This window comes from Conger conger, chromosome 7 (genome assembly GCF_963514075.1).
Source record: "Conger conger chromosome 7, fConCon1.1, whole genome shotgun sequence".
Lineage (NCBI taxonomy): Eukaryota > Metazoa > Chordata > Actinopteri > Anguilliformes > Congridae > Conger > Conger conger.
Window position 1 is genome coordinate 25,068,397 of NC_083766.1, and position 16,886 is coordinate 25,085,282.

The 16,886-nt window shown below is 42.4% G+C and overlaps 1 protein-coding gene across 1 annotated transcript in view; it reads left to right on the plus strand.

Moving 5' to 3' along the window:
- Positions 1-6,779: 6,779 nt before the first annotated feature.
- The window catches only part of nsg2 (neuronal vesicle trafficking associated 2), a 33,317-nt gene continuing 23,210 nt past the window's right edge, over positions 6,780-16,886 (plus strand). The window contains exons 1-3 of the mRNA XM_061249092.1: positions 6,780-7,021; positions 7,636-7,797; positions 14,171-14,284. Of these exons, the coding sequence (XP_061105076.1) occupies positions 7,669-7,797; positions 14,171-14,284 (243 nt within the window). The 5' untranslated portion in view covers positions 6,780-7,021; positions 7,636-7,668. The remainder of the gene's footprint in view (positions 7,022-7,635; positions 7,798-14,170; positions 14,285-16,886) is intronic.

Below are 16,886 nucleotides of genomic sequence, written 5' to 3' on the forward strand. Positions count from 1 at the left end.
TGCACATATAAACATTTATTATGCACTACTTTTCTAAATCTTTTTTTTGTTTTCCAACAGTCATTTTAGGCACATTTTTCACAAATGGGAAAACTCCTTTTTGCAATACCTCAATTTTTCCACGTTGTGAAAGGTAGCTTTTGTACTTTTGTTACTGAGAGATCTGCATATATGGGAAATTTCATTTAAAAGAAAAAAAAAAAAGTTGAGTGATTTTAATATACATTATTTTCAATTATGCTTTTTATAACTTAAGTGCTGAGGGATCTTTCTGACTTTTTTGCGTGCACCGGTGTTGAGACTCCCGCAGGTAATCCTGCGGAGGAAAAGATCAGTGTGTTATCAAAGATCTTATATCTTTTACACTAGATGTTTATGTATACACGAAACAATCTGATCTTATAGCATGGCAAAAATAAATTTAAAAAAGTTGTTAATCTAATGTTGATATTTAAAAATAAGAAAAGTATATCTACATGTGCAGTACCTGGCTGCTGTAGATGGAAATGGTAATGTTTGGGCTCTCTCACCAGTGGAAATATAATACGAATGCAAATTTGGTTCATGTTAGGCTTTCACTTATCACACGAATGGATGTTAGGTGTTTAGATATTTTAACATTAAAAAAAAAAAAATTATAAATATATATATAAATATATAATATATATTCTTGAACTGCCAACTAGCTCCTATTGTAATCCTTTAGCATGCATGACAACAAGGAAAAAAAAAAAGAGTGAAAATAAGAAATGCAGGAAATAGCTTTTGAAATTTAATTGTTGTGATTGTGCACCAGACGTGTTTCTAAACTTTAATTTAAGAGCATCGCCCCACCCCTCCCCACCCCCCTCATATGCCCCCCCCTCCCTTTTCCATCCACCTTTCACATACATGGATACCTTTGCAGGATTCCGCAAACAAAAAACTCTAATTTTGCAGCGCAGGACTTTAACACCTTCTAGGACACTGTTGAGAAGACTTGATGACTCACCCACAAACACCCCCCCCCCCCCCCCCCATACACACACATACACGCCCCCCCCCCCCATACACACACACACCCAGTACACACACACCCCCCCCCCCCCCCATACTCCCCCTTTCTCCTGCGGCATTCAGCCCATATAGAGAAAGTGGACTTTAAGACTTGAATGTGGTAAATGTTGCAAGTTAACTTCGAGTTGTTATGTGCAATACTTTTTTTGAACTTTTTTCAGATAAAGAATCTTTGCAATGTAATTCTTTAATGCCATTTTTAATTGCAGACATTTAAAGAAGATGTTAATATGTTTTTCATAGTCATTTTCTACTGTTATTGTAATCCTTTTCATGCTGGTGTTTGTAAAAAAAGAAAAAAAGAAAAGAAATCCAACTATTTGTACTAATATGAATAATTGAAGTTATTTTTAAAATATTAAAAGTTTTGTGCTCATTTGCTTATTTTGTTTATTTCAAGCTACTGTGATTGATTGCATTGTAATTATTAGGTCAATAATGTATTTAGCAGTTTATTGGTATATTTTTAATTGGAATGTATAATTAATTTTTATAATTTTGATCAGATTTTTGTTATATTTTTGAGGTGAAGCTTTTAATATGTTAAAGTGTCTAGTTTTTACTAATTGCTATATTGTTCTCCACAATATATGGTTCACACTTTCAGAAGGAAAAAAAAAGATATTTAAATATTTGTCTGTTAATGATGTTACTTAATGGCAGAAATTTCAGTAGTTTTTAACTGTGTATGGGAAGGTCGTTGTATTTATTAATAGCATTTTTTACTTCAGATATCACCTTAATTTTTATTGTCATTCACATTTATAAGTTCCTATTTTTGTATTTTTCTTTCTAATTAAGTTATGTAATGCAAAAGTCCATATTTCTAGGAGTTGGCCTATAGAAGTCCTAGTGAAAACGAAAAAGAAAAAAATCTAATGTTATTTAATTGTTTGCAGCCAACTATTTATAACAATATGCATCATTTTTAAATATTTGTAATGTGAAATGTTGAATGAATAAAACTTAACTGTGACGAGAGAACTGCGAGAGGGCTTGATTTTCCGTTTCGCTGCCAAACTGGAACTCGCACAGCTTTGCAGAGACACAAATCTCCTGCTGTTTATTTGGGAGTCTCTTTGTAGAACAGACATGGATGCACCATTGCCTTCTGGAAAAGGTTTCGCACAATTAGAGCATCTCTGGCACACAGCCTCAAACTGGGTCACCGTGTGGAATTAGAAAAGATTAAAGCTACAGATATGCATCCAGCCACTGTTTTTATTATGAATGTGTTTGTAGTTCTATTTATTCTGGTTATTATTACGAGCAGTTGTACGCTCTAAATAAATGCTGGTATTAATTATTTCAGGTGTCACTCCATGTTCTGTTTCCACGGTGCGGTATCAGAGGGCTAATGTTGGACATGGCGGCTGATTCACTACTGCGTTTCAGTACGGGCCCAACGCTAGTGTGCAAGTCATCGCTTCTGTGCTCCGCAGTGCCCTCTTATGGTAGTGTGTGGTATGTTTATGGGTGTGTTATTTTTATGTTGTGTAATTTACCACTGCTGCTCTGTTCTTGCTGGCTTGAATAGGGATGTTATCTAATATCCAATCTCGTGGTTTTTAGAATCAGGTACACCTCAATAAAAATAAAAAAAATAATAATACTTAATTTTATTACAATTGTGCATGAAGTGGGCTTATCTTTATGTGGAGAACCGCTCGTGGCCAGGGGAGGCTGGTAGTTGTGAAACGTGATTTATGCGGTACACATCGGTACACGCTTCTGTTTGCCCCTGGAATTAGGTCATGGAAGAAGCGAGCGTAGTTTTCTCTCCCTGGGCGCTGCTAGCATGTTGACTTCACCCTTTTATCCTAATTATGTGTTCGGCGAACGATATTCACTCCTGGCACCAACCTCCTCGTCCTTGTTCTCACACTACCGTACGGCTATCCGGCTACAGCAAACGCACCCGGAATAATAGTGTCAATGCCGCGATGGAGCGCTTCGATGACATCATCTCTTTCTCCGTTGGAAAGCACAAAGGTTATGGTGAACGGGTCCTGTTTCTGGCGGCAGACTCCTGTTTCTAAAAACCGGGAAAGTGCTTTAAAGAGAGAGGGAGAGAAATGCCAAAGTCCAAAAAACACAGGCCTTATCGGCCTCTCGGCTGAAAAGGGTGACTTTGAAAGCTCGATAAATAAAACGCAGACTGATGTAAACTCCCTGAACTGATAATCAGATGCTCCTTTTTGTTTTTCCACAAGAACATTCAATTGCCTCTAAGGGTGTGTTTTTATTTTCTAATGTATTTAATTCAATAACGTTTTTAATGTTAATGATACATGAGCCAGTAACAGGAATCATTCATCCAATTGGTTGCTTGGTGAATGAAAAAAGAAGAAAAAAAGCTCATTTTAATGTCTTATATCTCCCACTTACAATATTTTTTCCCACTTCTTCAGTATGTACACTGAACAACATCTGGAGGCTTTCCTGTAATATTTCATGCACTGGGAAGTTTCTAGAGGTTCTATTCTATTCTTTAAAGGTCCCAATGTTGTGGAAAATATATTTCCCGTGCTATGTGGATTAGGTGCTATAAAAACACAAAGTATCAAAACACACAGTCCCCATAGAAATCCACACAATCCGTATTAAGAAACCGTATTTAAACGAGTCGTTTGGACTTCCGTAACGTTATGACATCATAACTATACGCTAATTTGCATATGTCCCCCTTCAGCACAGCCCACTTTGTAGCCGGAAGAAATCCAATCACTGAATGGCATTGAGTTTGTTGTGGAGCTAGCCAGCCAATCGTAACAGAGGTTAATTGTTATTAATGAGCCTTAAAGACACGGTCACTAAAACAGCCTATTCTTGGCAAAGCTTATGAGTGGTGCTGGAGAATGGACATGTAAAACGTTTTTGGTGCTTAAACTCACACTAACATCTTCTTATGGCTATCAATAAAACAATAAAACACTGGAAAGGTGTACAATGTGACCTTCAATTTAATGTCTCAAAGGTCATGACAATAAATCAGGTTACAGGAATTCAACTCCCTCCCCTTCAAACAATGTCACCATGTTGCTGGAATCGTGCTGAGTGATCCATTGTCCCAAAGCTCCGGAATATTCTCCGTGCACCAGTCTCGACAAAGGTTTCGAATAAACCGTGGAGCTCATGTCAAAAGATTATTAACTCAGAACAATGCTCAGTGCCAGTGTATATTACTCTGCTACATGCTTCCCCTTTTGACTGCCTGGGTTAAAGTTTATTAACTTCAGCTGGGTGGTGACCTGAATTTTCTTCATGGGTTGGCCAGGGGAGTCATAGACTTGGTAAGAGGGGGCCACACTATTACCAACAGTTATATTAGCCAATGATAATGTCCCAAGTTTGGTGGAAAAATAGAGGCGGCCAATCAAATTCCAGAGGTAGCCAGTGCCACCCCATTGGACACGCCCCTGCAGTTGGGGTTGTGGGATTGACCACCTTCAAGCTACAAAATGTAAACGCTGGATGCAGAGCAGAATATGCAGTCTGCATGCGTTCTCCTCACCATTTTAAAATATCCAGAATCGATGAACTATTGTAACTACTGCCATCACTTAATATTTCATATTTACAACTAAATGGTAAATGGCAGGAATTTATATAGCGCCTTTATCCAAAGCGCTGTACAATTGATGCTTCTCCATTCACCCATTCATACACACACTCACACACCGACGGCGATTGGCTGCCATGCAAGGCCCCGACCAGCTCGTCAGGAGCATTTGGGGGTTAGGTGTCTTGCTCAGGGACACTTCAACACAGCCTGGGTGGGGGATCGAACCGGCAGCCCTCCGACTGCCAGACGACTGCTCTTACTGTCTGAGCCATGTCGCCCCATGCTACTGTTATAAAAAGACATTGCCTTGGTTTCTGTATGCTACCTTGTTTAATCTGTTTTCTCTGTCCACAGAAACATTGTTTGGTTACAGTTGCTATGCTATATATATGGCCTGATGTGATGCTGTTGGGTCTGTATTAGTGCCGGTGAGAATATGTTATTAACAGAATTATTGTTATTGTTGTAACATTGGAATAATATTGAACTCTAGTTCAAGATTACTCAAGACCTTCCACAGATTATTTGTTACTTACTGGAGATACATGTTTGCTTTGTCAGCCATCAGTTTGAGGCAGCTTTCGGTCGTGAATGTAAATAGGCATTACTTGAGATCAACTGATATTTTAGCATGGAACACATAACATAACATAATCATGTAAACTGGTAGTTCATCCCAGCAACGCTCGCCTTTTCCTGCCACTAAAGTATACCCACCGCTTAGTTTGCCCGCGATCTAGATAGTGACGAGCACCGTGTCATGCCTGGTCTTGAAAACCCCCAGTGCTTCTGCCTCCACCACATGACCTGGCAAACTGTTCCACACAGTCTGTCTGAAAAATACTTGCTAATATCTGTGCAGAATTTATCCTCTCCTAATTTCCATTGATCAAGATTCATTTCCATTTATGAAAATATGATTTGTGCAACCATTACTGTATCCCATATGATAATTATAATGTATTGCGTTTATATAGCGCCTTTTTATGCTGTGATCTCAAAGCACTCGGTGCAGGGATGACTCACTTCTGTGACAGAATAATACAGTCGACAGTGGCCATTTTGCACCAGAACACACATCGCTTTTTCCGCCATTCCGTGCAGAATGGTGCAGAACTGTGCTGAACTAAATGTACTAAACACTCGACAATAGCAGGGCAATTGCTTGTATTCAGACTGAATAGCCAACTGACAAACAAGCACTATAAATAATATAGGAGTTACGTAACCACTCTATGGCAACTGCCCTAGCAACACTTTCATTTGAAATATAATGAAATATGCTAATTGACTGAATCATGATACCTCATAAATGTATAATAATTCTATGAATAGGGTCTATATAAAAATGATATTGTAACAACAAGCTATTGTACTAACTAATGACAAACATGATGCAGCATGTCAGGTTTCAATATCTATGGTAGCAGCCATATTTGTAAGGCTTTGCATATGTATGCTGATATTTCAACTTCCCAAAGCCAGAGCTTAATTATCCTACTGTATGCAAAAGTCAAAGCCAGAATGGCCGACTCACCAGTCCACACGTATTCACACAGCCATTAACCTACCCACAATCACTTTCGGAGGGGACCATTTAAAGGCTAAAGTGCTCACAGAATTCAGGAATGGCAGCAGAGGCTGACGTTAATTTGATGTTTAACTAGATCATGAATTAGATCATTTATACTGGGAGGCACAGGGCATCTGCGTCAAACTGAACCTGACTGGGGTCCTAGGATAAAACAATACAAATACATTTTAGATATTTTCCACAACAAGGTCTAAATTAAACACTTAAGGCTCACCTAATTTCAAAACACGTTCATCTAACGTCGCCGCATTAAGGCGTATAATTTCACGAATTTTAACAATAGAGATTGAAACCTGCGCAGTGTCCAAAACAGCTTACTTGCCTACTATTGAGTATACACGTGTCAACTTATATACTCAGTAGTAGATAAGTAAGCTGGCGGCACCCATGCCTATCAGATCAACTATCCTATGGGTGCATCCATGTGTTTCGTCGACAGGTGGCGCAACAGACAAAGTAACAGGCCGGTTGTGGAGTAATAAGCTTTTTTTCCTGTCAGTTATTGCAGACCAAACACCGAATTTTGTTTGAATTGGAAATCCCCCTAGTGGCGCCAGCTGCAAAGCAAAAGGGCCAGTGTTTGTTTGGATCTGCAGGCTAGACGCTGCGCCAGCCGTCAGTTTCGCAGCGCGCTGCCTGGCTACGCTTCTCTCATCGTCAAGCAGTTCTTTTAAGCGTAGGCTAAGCGCGTCTCCGCCCGTCCGCAACTACATATCTGTTCTTCACCTTTGTTATTGTAAAATATAGCCTGACTAGAGGATCCGCGTTACAAGAAAGAGGCTGCTTCATACAATATTATCTATCCAGTAAGTATTGTTTAAATATATGTGTTTTAATATTTTGTACAGGCTACTTCAGGAGGATGGATGGACCGTTGCAGGTGTAGCCAGATGTAACGAACGGAAAAATATATGTAATTTTGTATTTCGCTTGAGTTGGCTATCATTATTTTGCTGTAAGTTTGGAACTTTACCCCATTTGCTATTTTGTCTGTCTTGTGGGTGTCCGAACGCGTTTTATTGCTTTATATTTTGTACAGATGACTGTTTTCTTACATTTTTGAATGTCAATGAACCGTTTTCAATAACTAGGTGTCATGTCTAAGCATCCGCGGAAGATATACTTATTTTATTACAAAATAGCATATGCAAAGATTTATGTTTAGAATACTTTGTGTGCACTAAAATATATGTGAGCCCAGTGATGCAGGTTGCAGCCTATGCCTGTTTACAGGGACAGGTATTCTGTATTGTGATGGTTGTGATGGAAAAATAAATAAATAAAACGATTAAGAAATGTTTTCGAATCACTGGCTTTTAGGTGGAAAAGCAGTTCCGTTGGCAGAAGGTGCAATATCAGACAAACAAAGGCTGGTTTATTAACAATGATTGATGCGCGTCTGTTGTGGCTTCGCTTTTAGGGAGGAAACTAAAACGCCAGGGATTTGCTGAAGATGGTTAAATTGGGGAGTTATTTGCAAGACAAAGGCACCAAAACGGCCAGTGTGGAGGATGGCTTTAAAAACGTTCCTCTCATCACGCCCCTGGATGTCAATCAGCTTCAGTATCCGGCCCCAGATAAGGTAAGCCGCGCTGTCTCTGTTTTGAGCTTGCTCTGTACAACCGGGCTCTTTATTAATCAAATGATGGAAAAAGGAAAGACTTCATGGCCATTTTCCGTTGAAGACGGGAGAACTCATTTGTGCTCATCAGCGCTGACTGTGGCGAAATTGTTGGGGGGGGGGGGGGGGGGGGGACACGACAGTGAGCCAGTTTCTTGTCACGTTGAAATCCCTCTCGGTGGTCCCGCCCGATAAAACAGGGCTTATTTTAACCCTTTGTCTGGGCTGCGAATTTCCTCATGGGATCCACTGTGATTAGTCAGTCATAATTGACAGAATCGAGCGTCAGGAGCACAAAGGACTGCCATTGCGTAAACAACGCGTGGAATAATGCAAAAATAACCTTAACGACATTCATCAATCACTTTGAGATAATTTGTATTAGTGTTAGCCGCTTAATTCCATGGGATATAAATACCCATCTGCGTCCTTCATATAGACAAACGCAGGGGCTTAAATTTGGCATTTTACAAAGCCCCCCAAGCTCATTCTGAAAGCAGGGCAATGAGACCGAGCCTATGCGAATAAAACAGGTAAATTGATTGCATACAAGCCTTTGGGTCATATTTTATAAAACCTCAGCTGTCCACCCTTTAGAGCTCTATCTAAAGCTTTTTTAAAACCGCTCTTATTCTGTATGGTGTCATTCTGAACTTTAAATGCAATGATTTACATTTTTATTTCCAACCATGAAAAGGCAGTCACATTTTTCATGTTAAGGTGTAGGGAATTCAAGTAAGACATGCATTCGGCAGTTGCCGTAGGCAGTTTTTTTATGAACACATTTTTTTTATGGTGGCCGGCTAGCTTTAACACATAATGTCAAGAACATTTATCACGTCTGTGGGTAATCTAGGAAACATTATTAGGTCCAACGAACCACTGCAGGAACAATGGGAGGCTAGCCTGCTTTCAGAGTGCGTGGATGTTTCTGGTGTTTGTTCAACCCTGCTTGATCGTACAGTTTGATTGATTATTAGGAATCTGTGCATAAATATTTAAGATGTTGAATGGGGGACTTGTCAGAACCTCCAGCACATAGTCAGCTGTGTTAATGAAGCCACATTACTGTATGTGGACCGAGGTTTTGGTGGAACCACAACCAGAAAGCTGGATCTCTGTGTCCGGGATCGGGGATGCCTGTCCCTTGTGAGCGGTTTAGCACAAAGGCGGACAGCGAGGGCCATATCTGTTTCTGGCTTCCATGCCAGCTTCTGGCTTTAATTACTTAATTATCCCTGACATTTACACCATTTCCCATTTTAGCTGCATTTCATGATGACTGACAACCGAAAAGCGTTCCTGTGTCCCAGCACGAAACGTTTTGCTGTGATCTAATCTACGAGTGAACCAGTGTTGGTGTTACCAGCCAAATAGCTCAATTAGCCAGGGTAATTGATGGAAACAAAAACCTGCAGACACTCCCGCCCTACAGGACTGGAAGTGCCCACCCCTGGTTTAGAATATACCGGGCTATGACGCTGAATAGATCTAATCGCTTTTGTGAAGGACTCTGTAAGACACCACATCAACTCATTTACGTTTTGATTTCTGCGGCTCAGAAATCAGGGAAATGGGTTAATTTATGGATTTAGAGCTGTGGTTCTGTGGAGCTGCAGGGTCTTGCTGGTTTTTGTCTTTACCTTAAGTACAACAACCACAAGGGATCAAGGTGAGGTGAGTTAACTGTGTAACTGGCTGATTTAATTGATCAGTTAAGTGCTGTGTAACAACGAAAGCCAGCAGACCCTGCAGCTCTCCAGCACCTGGTTGGCCACCTCTGGTCCAGAAGGCAACCAGATTTGTGTCCAGTAAGCCCTACATGTTTTTTAATGTGCTTGTTGGACTTGCTGATATGATAGTTTTGATGATATTTTTCCAGAAAAAAATGATTATCCATTGTGATATACCAGTATGCTCTGAGCTTATGGGAGGTGGAAGCTAATCAGATGCCTTACGTTGGGGGGAATACTTTTGTTAAAATGTTTGGGATAATCAAATCTGGCCTTCAAATCCAGCACTGGTTTTAATTTTCTCCTGCGTACTTAAGTGAACAACTAGTGCTACTGATTGGCCAGACTCTTCATGGCTGACCTCCAGGTAAAGGGTGGGTGGAAAACCAGCAGTTCTCTGATCTGTGCATTATACTTTACCTTGGGCCTTAAGAACAATGCTCTTGTGTGGCAGTGTCATTATATGATACAAGCAAGTCCTTTGAGAAGTCATAGTGTAAGTGACTGATATCCAATTCCTGCGTGGAGCTGTAGTTTCATTATGACATGATACACATGCACACATTAGCTTGAGGTCGCTGCTATTTGTGAATGAACATTTCAGTGGAGCCATTTATTTTTCTCTGGCCCTGAAGTGAAGGTTAAACCTCCTGTAACCATGGTCTCTTAGATCAGTTTTTTCAGTAATGTCCTTGATATTTTGCTTGTACAGGACACACACACAACTCTCTCTCTCACACACACACACACACACATACCACACTCCCACAAACATGCATATACCACACACACACACACACACACACACAGAAACATGCACACACACACACTCCACTTGCCAAAATATAGTTGTTTTCCTCCGTACTTAGGTTTCTGGTGATGTCATGGACCCATGTAGTGATAATCTTGGCAAAGAAAAAGATGTGAAAAATGGCTGTAGGTTTGCTAAATGTAATCCAGGCATACAGGCACTACTTGCTTGTCAGCTGAAATGGGTAAATGCCACCTATAAATATTGTTTAAATCAGAATAGCTAAGATTCAAGGTGACTTTTTTCCATTCGGCCGTTGTGCAGTAAAACACATCCGATTTACTTCACCTGAAATATCGACCAACGTGAACTTTATTCATCCTGACAAACAATCCTCCTTTCCATAAATCAAGTGGAATATTTAGACACGACTGCAGTGACATGAATGAATTTGAATGGAACGGTAGTTCTGGATAATTCTCCGATGCGGGGGGGGGGGGGGGGGGGTGGGCTCACCCGATGTTCGGCTGAATCGGCAGGGGGGTGAATCGACACCCCCGCTGGCCAGAACGCGCCGGCGCCTCACACAGGAAGCGGGGATCACAGCCTGGCGGGGATCAATCTGCTCCCCGACACGGGGGTGGGACGGGGGTGGGGCCCTGTCCGCTCGCCGCACCTGCCAGCTGGAGCGGTCTCCCGCGTTTCCGCGGATAATCTCTGGGGAGGCGGAAGGTTAATATGTCAGCGTGGCGACTCTTTCTCCCATCCGTCACCGGGGCAGGCGGACAGACGCGTCCCCGGGGCAGGTGTGAGCTCAGAGGGCGAGCGAGAGAGAGAGAGCGAGGGGTCTGGTGTGGAGCACCTGTGGGCTCCGGCGGGCTGCCGTATCCCTGAGCTCTGACCTGCCTCGCTGACTGGACTGGGCCTCTGACAGCAGTGATGACCTTTCACCTTTTATCTACTCCGGATGACAAAAACGGGTGTGAATGAAAATCCTCGCAGCAGCGGAAGTGATTAATTCACAAGTCAGTTTGGAAAAAAAAGAGGAAGGTGTTTTTGTCATTTTTCATTTTTGTACTACGACAAGCAGGCAGTTACTCATTGGGTCTTAATTAAGACCTATGGTAAGAGGAGACAGGCACAAGATGGCAGCCGGTCCATAGCTCTTACTGAAAGGAGGGTGCGGTGGTCAGGTCTCTGCCCAGCCATCCAAACAACTGTGTTAATGGGTGTTGTTTTTAACAGTGTCTCTCTTGGTTTCTGAATTGCAGCCCTCGATTTTCTGCATACACCAGCAGACACAGTGTGATTGCCGTGGCTTACTGAGCTGAATTCACCGTCCACAGCTACATTGCATTACAATTATTTGGCTGATGCTTTAAGCTGAGCAGGGGCCAGTCCACCCTGGAGCAATATGGGGATAAGGGCCTTGCTCAAGGGCCTTTAGCAGCACAGATCTTACTGTGGCTATACCAACCACCCATCTTCTTGGTCACAGTCAAGCACCTTAGCCACAAGGCTATAGGCTACTTATAGGCTAAGTTGCTTGTTGTGATTCTAGGGGGGTCGACGTCATCTTGTTGCAGATGCTCACTTGCTACCCCCACACACACATATTGCTGCTGTTTATGTAAACTGTAGGCCGTATAAAAAATCCCAGATAAAGGTGTCTGCTACACATTTGTTGTGTAATATAAAGATTCTCTGTCTGTAGTTATGGCTAATTCTCTAAGTCTTTTGCTATGCCACACGAAACAATATTCCTGAAGAACATGACCATACAACCTTGCAATGAATGCTTACCACACGCAAGAAGAGGTGGTTGCGGTCAACGTGCTATTTGGGCTTTGGATTACAGGGTTTATTGGCCTGTATATATGGGCTGTGTCAGTGTAAGCAGCACGGTGCTGCTATAGTTCCCATATTGCGCCCCAGGGGGGTAATATTCCTCTAAGTGTTTACATCATTTCAAACAGCGGCTGGGGAGGATAGTGTTGCTGTTGTGTTTGTGAGCCTTTGAACGGATAGGAAGAAGGGCAGTGAGGGGGGGGGGGAGCACGACGGAGTTTCAGAATCGGGGGTTAGAGGTCGTTTTGCATCGAGAGTTTCAAATGAGCAACCATCCTCACTAAGTGACCAGAGGAAATAGCTGACTGGAGAAACAGCTCGGAGAGTGACAACCTGTTGCTAGAAAATAATATCACAGACACAACGACAGCAACATTTTCAGATATCGTAACTAAAATGATGTATCATGTGAAATGTATTACTGGCTATTTCTTTTATATTCCCAACTGTGATTAGATAAGATGCTTTTAAGATACTTTGGTTCCAGAATTCTGTGCATCCCCTGAATAAAAATAATATTTTTGTAGAAAGATTTGTTTGTGTCTGCAGTGCAGCCAGGAAATGCTTGGGAGAATTAAGAATTAAATGTAGATGTAATGTAAGGAACCTTTATTTTGATTCTAATTGTGTTCCCTCTAATTCAATCAAAAGATCAGAGAGCACATCAAATGGACTTTGTGGAGTACACTTACTGACCTCCTAAATGGCAAATTACATTGGGCCATCAACATTATGAAAGCAAACTGGACTCATTTGTAAGTCTCTGCCCAGGCCTTTTAGACCAATTGAAAGGGATGATTTATCTTTGTGCTGCAAACAATTACTTGAATATTTTCTTTAGTATTGAAGACAAGCTACTCTGGTGTAAAATCCAACTTTGACCAGCTAGGAATGACCAACTTCAAAACCTAGCTTGAGCTGGTCAAACCATGTTGAGTATGTAGCTGGTCTGAACTGGTCAACCAACTGCCAGTTCTTTCAAAACCTAGTTCTTTCAGAACCACACAACAGACTCTCATTGCGTGGACATAGTCTATATGCAACAGTTCCAGTTTCCACCGACACTTAATTTATCCAGGTTTGAACATTTCGCCCTTGTTTATCTACCCCACTGATGGGTTAAAGAAGCCTTCGTTTACACGCGTTGAGCATCGTCAGTGAGTGCTGTTTGGAGAGCATGGGGAGATTTATCGTGCTCTGTGAGCTACGGATAAATGAGCCCGCTCTAAGTCCTTCTCCGGGTGCGGATATCATCTAGCAAATCCATCCAAATTAACCGTTGCCTCCCCTGAGTTATGGACGCCCGTCGCTGACTACAATTACAAACGGGAGAGTGCGTCTCGCTCCCCCTGGGAGCGCTCATTACCTCCGCGGGAGGAAAGGCGCCGTTAATGATAACAGCCACTTCCAATTTTGTGGAACAAATTGCGGAGGTGTGCGATGTGGAGAAAGGAAAACAGGGGACGAACATTCGGCCGGAAAATGAAATGACGGAGGGACTGGAGAGCTGGTAGAGCAGAGCGATGGAGGCTTCGGTTCAAGAGGCTCATCCAGCAGGCTTTAGGACGCAAATAATCAAATTTCAATCAATCAAATTCTATTTGGTGCTTTCTGTAAAGAATTAGTCATAGAGCGTATTGAGTCCAAGCTCCCTGTTAAATGAGAAACGGGAAGCCCCTGGAGGACTTAAATTAATAAACACGTTCCTTGATCCGTCACGACTGCAAGCGCCCGACGTCCTTAATAAAACAGAGTACTAGGAAGGGGAGCACTCGATTAATTGGTCACGCAGTGATGAGCGACAAGTACACAGCGCAGACTTTATCCCTGAAATGTGATTGGTTAAACGTGGGAAGGTGTTCACTCGCCATCTGCATGACGGGTCTGCGAGCACAGGCCAATGGTTGGCGGTGGCAGTGGGCTGGGCGAAGGGATGGGATGTGAGATCACATGATAATGAATTAATTCCTTAATCGCTTAATTTATTTCTCACTGCTTTTAGGTTGTGGTGAAGACACGGACCGAATATCAGACGGACCAGAAGAAGAGTAAGAAGGTGCCGAAGGTGGAGGAGTTCACCATCAGCTTCAATGACGGCGTTTCAGAAAGACTCAAGGTAGGAGCCCTGTCTGATCAACGTTGGTCGTCCAACATAAAATCCCCCTCAGTCTCTCTACACCAGCGGTGCAAATTGCCCCATTGGCAAATCTTAAGAGGAGTCAAATTGTCTTAATTGGCAGTATTTATTTATTTTATTCACAGCAAATCTGTAAAATCTTAAAAAATAGTAAGACTAAAATACTTGAGACTGACTTATCTTTGGCTTTTGCAGTGCTGGGGGCTACTCAGCAGTGCCCTCATTCAGTCATAAAGACATTTTCCCACCAAGTATTGGTGAACACAGGAAGTTCTCTGAAAGCCTTTGTATAATATAAATGTGACAATAGACAATAGTGCTCAGTTCAGGATTTAATTTGTGCTCAAACTGTAATTTAATTTAATTTAATTTAATTTAGGTGCAACAAAACAAAGTGAACACCCTGGGTTTTTTTCACCGGATGTTCTTTTGTCTATTACTTTAATCTGATTGGCTTGCACAGTAACGGAGTTAAAGGTCAGTATTTGCTTGAATCATGCGCTGCAGCTAGTGACAAGCTTCATGTCGCCACGTATTGCCACCCTAAGTCTCCATTGAAAATGAACACAGTTGGAGATGGGAGGCCATTTTTCAAGTAAATCCAGGCTCGCTCACTTATTATTCCCCCAAGAGGACAAAAAAACACAAAAGGTATTCATCTTTATCAGCCATTCTGGTCTGTATATCATCCAACTTGTAGTCCGTTTACACCTGTGTATTGTAGTCCTTGCTCACAAGGCTTAAACTGAGACAGCGAAACAACATTAATTCAGACAAGCAATTAAAATCAGACGCCAGCCAGTCCCACAAGGAGCAGTGCACTCCGACTCTGTTTTAAAGTAGAGGCCCTACCTTGAAATTTAGCATATAAATAAAGGCAAAATGGTCTTCGCTTGATGCCTGAAGCAGGCAAAATGTTCAGAAAAGGAATGTTTTCAGATCAGAAGCCTCAAGATTGTCTGGAAACTGAATCATCTGGCGCCGATTGATTTTAACTGCAAAGCGAAACTGGAAAATAACCACAGTGCAATTTTCAGTGTTGGGTGAGAGCAGTCAGTTTTGATGTTCTGATCATTACCCAAATTTAACTATGTCATTTTCTTATCTGTAATCTGAGATGGTGGCAGCTAGTAGGAAAATATTACTATTTATAATTATTTTTCATGTATTATTTTGCTGATCAATCACCACATCAATCACTGACATAATGTTATGTGAGATGTGGAATGTAATACTCTCTTTTCTAAAAAGAGTAATGGCAAGATTGAGTGTGAGAAGACACAAACACACACATGCACGCACACAGTACACACACACACTTACATAGACTCACACACACACAGCATGCACACACACACAGCACACAGACACATACGCATGCAGACACAGCACACACACACACATACAGCACACAGACACACACACACACAGCACGCACACACACACACACACAGGCGCACACAACAGTGGGAGACAGGTTGATCTAATCCATAATTCATGCACTCTGACGGGTTCCTGCATTAAAGCAAGACGGGAGCAAAGTAAAATGGAGGTGTGAGAGAAACGACGCAAGGAGAGCAGGGGAAAAAAATACCAAAAGGCCAGAGGAGACGAAGAACTGAACCAGCTAAGGCCGGGTCTGTGGACCTGACAGTGGTGAGGAGTGCAGTGTAACTAGACGGAGGAGCCAAGATGGCAGCTTTGAGCCGAGGTGTAGACCTGACGGTGGCGAGGAGGGCAGTGTAACTACATGGGGGAGCCATGATGGCAGCTTTGAGCCTAGGTGTAGTCCTGACGGTGGTGAAGAGCGCAGTGTAACTGGATGGTGGAGCCACAATGGCGGCTTTGAGCATAGGTGTTCACCTGACGGTGGTGAGGAGTGCAGTGTAACTGGATGGAGGAGCCAAGATGGCGGCTTTGAGCCGAGGTGTTGACCTGACGGTGGTGAAGAGCACAGTGTAACTGGATGGAGGAGCCACAATGGCAGCTTTGAGCCGAGGTGTTGACTGCAGGGGGAGAAGTCTGGAGCTCTCCTATGGAGCTGCTGACTGAGGTGGCTGGGCCGCCTGTGTTGAGCTTCACTCCTCCGCTACTGTAGAAATGTCTGATGGGAACACCAGGGCTCCTGCCAAGCCCCTGACCTGGAAACTCAAGCTACTTATTAGACCAAACGGAGTAAAGCTTTTCTGGCTCAAGCCCTGCAGTGTATTTTGTTCCTCCATTTTCAACTTTATTATCTTCACATTGTCTTTATTTTGACGTTTTTCCTGAGTAATGGGTCTGTTGTGTCCCCTGTTCTCACCCCTTCGACATTTACAAATACTGATGAAAGAACCTCCCAAATTTGGGCGTGGCAATCATTATCTGTGCCCATGTTTGTGATTGGCGCAGATCACACAATGATACCTGTAGGCTGCACCCGTTTTGATTTCATGCCCTCCACGTTTCCTGAGATGAAATATGTGCAGACATGTAATGTTTCATTCATTCATTCATTATCCTAACCCGCTTATCCTGAACAGGGTCGCAGGGGGGCTGGAGCCTATCCCAGCATTCATTGGGCGAAAGGCAGGAATACACC